Source organism: Erpetoichthys calabaricus, chromosome 10 (assembly GCF_900747795.2).
Source record: "Erpetoichthys calabaricus chromosome 10, fErpCal1.3, whole genome shotgun sequence".
Classification (NCBI taxonomy): domain Eukaryota; kingdom Metazoa; phylum Chordata; class Cladistia; order Polypteriformes; family Polypteridae; genus Erpetoichthys; species Erpetoichthys calabaricus.
Genome location: NC_041403.2, coordinates 48,744,893 through 48,753,398, shown reverse-complemented (window position 1 = coordinate 48,753,398; position 8,506 = coordinate 48,744,893). Strand labels below are relative to the sequence as shown.

Here is an 8,506-nt window from a genome sequence, read left to right as displayed (position 1 = left end):
TATTACATCCAGTTTGTTTTTGTGTTTTTGTGACGTATTACAATGCTTCACACAGAAGTACCTGTTATTCACTGCTGTAATTCAATTTAAATCAATATATTATGTTTGCACTTCAATGAAAAATATTTCCTTATGGTTATTCGTTTTAATTGACCTCATTGTTAAATTAGAAAGTCTTTTTTCCTTCAATTATTCTGCATTCAGAAAAAAACACAATTTGCATTTGTAGGAAATTTGGAAATGTATTTTTCTATAGTTTCAATTCTTAACTCTCTTTTGTCATGTTTCTATGAATTCACATTTTTTTCTGTAGTGCTTACTTCTCCAATTCTGTCCAATTAATGACAACGATGAGTAGTATAGACACACAGGCAGATCACACTGAACACTGAAAGCTTTGCCACTACTTCAATGTCTTAGCCACTAGTGTACTCAACAGTAAATAATGGTTTAAATAACTGGAATACCCAGAAAAGCAGAACGAAAATCATAATGATGATGATGATGGACATTTTAAAAACCACAACACAAAATATACAAATTTATCCCAAGGTAACATATATAAATGATATATTTCAGTTTTATGATTTCTGAATTGATACGAAAACAAAGAAGCTGAGAAATAACAGCTTCCTTAACTAAAGTCCAGATAAAACTTCAAATACTAATATTTTGGGCTATGTGAACAGTGGAACTGCCAGAGGTAAAAAAAAAAAAGCACAGGTTACCAAAAGCTGAAAAATAAGATAATTTTTGGAGTTATACAAAAAAACATTTTCAGCAAAAAAGTAATGGGTCAACAACTCACAACTTTTTGTAGAAAAGAAAGTTAATTAAGCTTTGAAAATTGATGGAAACAATTCCTATAGGTGTCCCAACTTCTGATGATTACTTCCAACTATATATATTGTGGAGCTTGACGCGGACACAGACAGGCGGACACGTTTAAGTCACCCACAACACGTTTATTAGCCATACTTACAATAAGTGACACACAAACCCCAAAGTCCCCAAAAGTCCAGGCCAACTATCAAATGCCTCACTCTCTTCAGGCCACCACCTTGCTTCCTCCAAGACCTCGTCCTTCCTTCACTCCCGACTCCAGCCCCGACTCCAGCCCCAGAACGGAGGGAGGCAGCCCCTTTTATAATCACTTGGAAGTGCTCCAGGTGCCTCCCGAAAATCTTTTGCCGGCACTCCCCAGTGTGGCGGAAGTGCCGGCTGTGCACTCGGAAACACTCTGGGTGTCCCCGATCCTCTTCCCCCCAGCACTTCCGGGTGTGGCAGAAGTGCTGAGGTCCTGGGCTCCAAAGGAATTGGGGCACCCCCTGGCGATGACCATGGGCCCCTACAGGGTTGAGCTTCAAAGCGCTGTACCCGTGGTCCCTATAGCCACCAGGGCGGTCGCCCCCACGTGGTCTGGGGGAGATGTAACCCCTCCTCCGGTCCTCCGGGGCGTCCCGGCCGGGTCGCCCCCCCCCCAGGCACCTGTGACAATATATATATATTATAACCACAAGGAGGTTCCAGAAAGCCCCAAACCACAGAAACGGCAATACAGTAGAAAATATATGAATAAAATAAAGGACTTTTATCCTTTCCAAAGCATGTTTCCACAGATCTGTTTCCAATAATCAACCACAAATAAAATCTACAATAAATCAATGAATCTTCCTCCTTTTGTCCTCCAGTTGAGTGTTGCCCACTGTCCAGGACCAGGACAGTCCTCCCCCGGCAGCTCCCTCTGGTGGTCCCCAAAGACCCCGACAGGGCTTCATTTCCAGACTCCAACTCCCATGCCACCCTGCAGGTATCCTAATCAGGTTTAGGGCGGAGGGGCACTGCCACCTGTCGTGTGGTGGAATGATCTGTTCCTGGTGAGCTCATTCGGCTATTCTTTCCATTATGGCCTGTCCTTCCTCTCTGGCACATACAATATATATATTAGGGGACAACTTCAGGGCTTAACTGACTGAAATTTCATTCCAAATGAGTCAGTGTTAATTAATACCTTTACTCTTTCTCTGGCCACCTGTGGCATTTCTTCCAGTTTCAAGTCACATGAACCTCTTCTGCTTCCCAGCTGCTTTGTACTTTGATTTAAGATCTAGCAATTGTATGGGAATCACTTTGATGCCCAACATCTTCATGAACTGCTTTTTCTCCTTATTATATATATATATATATATATATATAATAAGGAATACAGTACTGTATATACAGTAGATAGATAGATAGATAGATAGATAGATAGATAGATAGATAGATAGATAGATAGATAGATAGATAGATAGATAGATAGATCTACAACACAGTAATATTGTGAAAGAAGTGAAGAAGTCTAAATACTTTCTGAATCCACTGTAAATATATATACCGTAGTACACGGTATATGAGAAAACTAACATTTACTTATTAAATCATTGGTGTGTTTTAACTAGCAACATTGCACATTGCATTCCAAAGCTGTAACAATAAACAGAAATTAACTATAAGCCATTCATAAGCCTATCTTTGAAGGACGCACTATGTAACAAACCTGATAAGTTGCTTCAGACTGGGGATGGCATTGGTGAGGAGCCACCATATGAGTTTGCATTTTGTCTTTTAAAAGAGCTGCTTCAGAACCAGCTGCTGGAGAGTCTATAAAATTGGCAAGCCTGCAAAATCACACAAATTCCTACCTGTGCAGCAATAGCAGGGACTCTTTCTAAGGACAGTGAACCACCTAAAAGAGAGATGTTAAGGGTGAGAATCTGCTGGATTAGTGCTGGCAGGTACAGATGGGTATTGTCATGGAAAGGTACTACAATATCAATAAACATATATTTATTGTTTAACTGCTTTTTGTTTTCACGCACAGGCTCACCAGAAAGGTTTTCTATTAGTGTTTTTTTTTCTGCAATTTATATTAATGAAATAAAACTTAGTCATGAACTTGTGGTTTATGTACTGTAACTAAATATCAAAAAACTCCCATTGTTTTGTAAGATTTCTGTCAGACAAAAAATAAACAAGCACTTAATGATAACGGAACATCATCTGGTGAGTAAACTGCACAGTATTTGACGTACTTCACTTCTATTAGGGAGGGCTGACATTAACTTACTATTTGGGTCACCAGTCTATCCACTGTGCTCACTCTTTTCTGCCCTTTTTCTTTTGTATTTGTAGTTTTTCCTAAAGGTTTTTCTGGTATTAGGCGTGATTGTTGGCTGGTGAGCAAACTGATGTCAGGCCCAACATCAAGGGGTCATTTAACCAGGCTAAGCCCCCCCCACCCCCCAACAAAATATCATACAAAGCCCTCCAACCAATGCTGTCAGGCTTGGAGTTAGATGATGAAGCAATTATCTTAGTCATTGTTATGAAACTTTGTTTTTAACCATTACAAAATAGCAAATTAAAAAAGTTAGTTATGAACCATAAGAACCAAAAATGCCAAAAGGGACTCTGCTCTGTTGGGCCCTTGAGCAAAGCCCTTAACCTGCAATTGCTAAGCACTTTGAGTAGTGAGAAAAGTGCTATATAAATGCAAAGAATTATTATTACATAAACATCAAGTCCTTTTTTCAATTCTACCTTTAGAAATAATGAGAAATACTGGAGCAGTGCCACAGAAAAGTCACAATGGTAAAAATACAATAACAACAAATGAGAAGAGTATAATCACTAACTCATTGATGATGGTGAACAACAATGGATGGGAATTGCACAGTTTTCGACAGGTTAGTGCCCACGCACATCACATTGCATTGTAACAACCCAGAAGGATACAGTCCTCAAGTGACCATGTCTGTTAAGTCTCTTAAGTTCACATCACGCATATTTAGATTAAAGGGCTGGTGCCTTTTAGTTTGCAGGATAGTTTGAAACAGCCAAGATATTTATAGAAGTGTGCAGGAAGAGGATACAGACAACTTTCATTTCACATTCACTGTCACGTGTGCTGCAGATCAAACTGAGATCTGCAGCACAGCTTCTCTACTTGCAGTGCAAACCTGCTGTTCAATATTGGGACTCTAAAGTATTAGATGTTAGGAATGTGCAGAAAAGGAGGAAATATAGAGGACATGCTCACATTTCATATCGCCTAATACAGTGATTTTTAACCTTTATTCCTCCAAGGCCCTTCAGTGTACCACAAGAATATGCAAGAACTCTCCCTACATGGGCCATAATATTTACCCTCTTGCAATGATGCTGCAGTCTTGACAAATATGTTTGTTTTTGAACTTAAATTTATTAACAAACACATATTTGATGCTAGTGCTATTACACTGTCTGTCTGTTATTAAATCATAATACAAAATGAATAGGCCATTCAAGAATTCAGTACCAGAGCTTTTCCATCGGCAATAGCCACATTTAACATAAGTGGAAATGCAAATATGTTTTCTTTCCAAATGCAACAATTGAGTGTTCAGAAAAGTCTTCATGTAGGGCTGTGGCTTGCAGTCAGGTAAGCCAGAGAAAGGTGGCCAGTCCTGATATCTGTGCAGCATTAAAAAGTGAGCACAACAGCAGTAGTGGTATGTGTTAAGTCGAGTTACCATTTCTTTAATGAGGCTGTCAATTCTTTGCCATCTTGCTTAAATGTTAAACTTCTCTGTGCCAGTGGGGCACATCACCCTTTTCCACTTTTTATTTTTGGGTCATTTTAACTACAGGTTAGTGGCTGCAGTGCACTATGCTGTCCAAGTAGCTGTGCACATGTGGGGAATTCATCTGATCTCTATCTGGAGATGATGCGGACAATAGACAAGTTTTAATGCCAGCATAAATGTAATAGAGCTACAACATATGGGTGCAATGTGTAGTAAAAACACTCTTTAAAGGCTGTAGCTTGAATTTTAGTGGTTTAAGCATTTTGCTGCTATTTTAAGGCATCATGTAGCCCCACTGGCAATTTTCCATGTGCCCCTAGTGGGCTCCCTTGATTGAAAACCACTGACCTAATATACATATGTCTGGATGGAAGAGAAATCCAGAGTACCACATGAGAACATACATTGACATAAGGGCAACATGCCAACTCCATACAGCAACTGTGGTGCAAACTAAACCCAGGCCTCACGACCAAACTAGAAAAAATCCAATATGAGCAAAACTGATGAAAGATAAGTTGTACATTAAAATTCTGTTACAGTATGTGTGCTCTGTGTCTAAGCTCAAAGAATGCTTTTAATCGCTGAGTAGACCTGATATTGGCTATGAAGATTCCAATCTTTAATCTAAATCAAATGAATAGGTGTAACAGTGTGGCTTATTAGTGAAACATACTTTAATGACAAATACTAAAAATAAAGTGTGAAGATACTGGTGAATAAGACATAACAGTAAGTCACCAGTCACACCAAAAAATGCTGAATATGTGCTCTGATGAGTGCTTAACACCTGCAGAAAAGCAGATTAAAATCATATATACAGGGCCGGATTTATATGAAAAGAGGCCCTAGGCTATTCCACTTATGAGGCCCTTTCACCTTCCATTTTTAAGTTTGTAAATTACATGAGAGATAATAAAATTTTGCTAACAATTTGAATGTAGGCCCCTCTTGATCTTGAGGCCCTAGGCTGAAGCCTAGTTAGCCTATAGGAAAATCCGGCCCTGCATATATAGTATTGAATCCCTTCTGACCAAGCATTGACACCTATTCCGTACTTTAATTGCATTATGAATTGGCAGTACATGGCAGACACCATCAATCTCTCTTCATTGTAGCTCTGAAGGAAATGTACAAAACCCTGAGAATGGGAAAGAACAGTTAAAAACAGGAAGCATACAAAACAACAGAAAACAGTTGAGCCAAGGGCTTGGAAAATGTTCTTGTCTATCAAGCAATTAAACAATCCTTATTTCACACTTGATATTACCTTTCAAAATGAATGGCATAGGGGTTAGTGAAGCAGCCACGCACTTAACTCTGTTCTATCCCATCCCATCCTCTATGTTGTTGGATACTTCAGTGTCAAAGTCAGGTTGTCCCAAGTGCCCCACACATTTGGTGATTGTGCACGTCACGTTAATCAACATGTATAAACTGGTCTTGCAGGGAGGTGTGTGTCTGTGTATGTGTGGATGTGCAGGATCACTCTGCTATACACTCATGTCCAGCCAAGGGTTGCTTTCCTGCCTATTAGCCAATGCTGCCTGGACAGGCTGCAGCTATTTGTGTCTCTGTAATGAAAAAATCCAGTAAAAAAATGCTCTTTACGTTTTAAATCAAACATTTAATTTGTCTGTTATTGTAAATGTAAAGACACTTTTAATAACCCACTGAGAAAAGCTGCTAATAAGATAAATAAAGCTTTAGTTTGTTCTCAGTAGAAGTTTTAGGACTCTAAGTAAATTTTAAGTTACAGTACTAGTCCTAATTATACATTTTTCTTAGGTTTACACTGCAATTTTACTTCCATTTTCAGTAATTGTATTATACTGTATAATAATGTAGCCATTTTCTGATAGTAGGAAATCTGCAAAGCAGGAATCAGCCTCATAAGTGGGATACCAGCTCTTACAATAATTCATTATAAGGAATATTGCAACAAAACTCCTTGCTTTGACATGGAAAAACTTGTGAATAAAATGGCAATAGTTTGATCAGATTAAAGATAACTGCAGGTTGAAAAAGTCATTGATGGATGGATGGGTGAGTGATGAACAAAGCTCTTTTCCTTGTATCTCATTATGTGAATGAATGTCACTAAAATAAAACAGATACAATAAAACTTATATGAAAACACATTTAAAAAAAACTTCATCTCCTAAGCACTCAGATATAATGAGTTTTTGGGCTGCAGCTAAAGTTTCTACTTTTTTTCTTGGCACTTCCCTTAGACTTTATTCATCACACTTCTTGCTTTTCCTCCTTTCTGCACTGCCCTAGTCAGATGACTTCATGTAGGATTGCCCCTTTCTTGCCAGTTCCTATATAGCCACTTCACAGGGTATTACTCACTTTTCATTCTAGCTGGAAGTGCAACCCTCACACCAGATTACAGATTGATAGCTGAATGGTCTACTGTGTCCATTATACAATGCTATGGTTCAATGTAAGGCCAGCTTACACAGTCTTCTTGCTTTCCGGGCTTGCTCTGCTAGGGTGCTGTGAAGGTTGGAAATATTTTTATTCAGAAGACACAATGGACTATGATCATGCAAGAAAATGGTGCACAGAAAATTACACAGACCTGGTGGCCATCCAAAACCAGGAAGAAATTGAATATCTCAACAAAGTGATCCCACGTATGAAGGTTTATTACTGGATTGGCCTCAGGAAGATAGATGGCATCTGGACTTGGGTAGGGACCAAGAAACCCTTAGTAAAAGAGGCAGAAAACTGGGCCTCTAGGGAACCTAATAACCAAAAGTTAGGGGAGGACTGTGTAGAAATCTACATCAAGCGAAACACAGATCAAGGAAAGTGGAATGATGAACTCTGCACCATAAAAAAGCACGCCCTTTGTTACCAAGGTAAGAAATGTGGTGCTTATCTGTGTGGCAAAGCAGGGCATATGCATTTGAACAGTTAGGGATGTGAAAACATGTTTGATGCAAAGATTTCTTTTCTAATCTCTGAATTCTGTGGATGTAATATTCTGTTTTTTACTTTTAGGAATCTGTGTTCTCTTTCAAAAGGGAAGGAAATTCTGAAGTGGATAATACTAGGAAAGTACACTTTCCAAGGACTAGCTAGACATTTTTATATTTAAGGCAGTTCATTTAATACATAAAACCCTTTTTTGTTGGTCAGGTTATGAGCACTGCACAGATATACTAAAATAAAAACAGGCTCCAGCTCCCACAACCATTAATTTGATTAAGCTGGTTGTCTGAGAATATTCTCTTGTGCCTATTCTGTGCTGATGCCTAACTGTAGTCTATCACAATCAACATCCAAGTGCATTCGGATTGTTTTTCATGTTTAGACTTCATGCCAGGACAGTATAACCCTGACGTGCAGCTTTTCTCCAAATTGCCCTGCACTCTTTGCTGTGATCTCTTGTTGCTTTTTCCAGCCATTTGCATATTTTAAAAGACCCAGTAAAAAAATACCCATTTATAATGGTATCTAAAGGTGCAGGAATCAGTACCAGTTTTAAATGCAACACAGCAAGTCCTGTGTGTAGAGGATTAACATTTAATGCTGCTGAGATAAGCACAACCCTTATGAGCCTGAACTATTTAAATGGATTCAATAATTACTGTTAAGAATTGACTGGGCATTTAGAGTGAGGTCTTATGAAAACTGTGTTTTTGGGGTCAAGGTAAAGATAATTGTTTCTCTATTTTCACAATTTCTTTGTGATCTTTCACAATTTAACTGTAACGACTTAATTGCCCTGTGCACGGTCTTGAGAAAGAAGAATTACACAATACTCATTGTTAATTCCACTTTTATAAATGAGTTCAACAAGTGGTTGATACTTGCGTTATTGTACTGGCAAGTAAACGTGCCCTGTCTTTAAATAGCTATCTCTTATTAAGTGATAGGAGAGCATA

At 38.6% G+C, this 8,506-nt stretch overlaps 1 protein-coding gene across 2 annotated transcripts in view; it reads left to right on the top strand.

Annotated features, from left to right (window-relative positions):
* Window positions 1–6,934: 6,934 nt before the first annotated feature.
* LOC114658990 (L-selectin-like) overlaps window positions 6,935–8,506 on the top strand; it is a 33,289-nt gene continuing 31,717 nt past the window's right edge. Inside the window, exon 1 of one of the 2 annotated variants that reach the window (XM_028811160.2) lies at window positions 6,935–7,477. In XM_028811160.2, the coding sequence (XP_028666993.1) occupies window positions 7,018–7,477 (460 nt within the window). In that variant the 5' untranslated portion in view covers window positions 6,935–7,017. The remainder of the gene's footprint in view (window positions 7,478–8,506) is intronic. The other variant, XM_028811159.2, reaches the window with a different exon arrangement.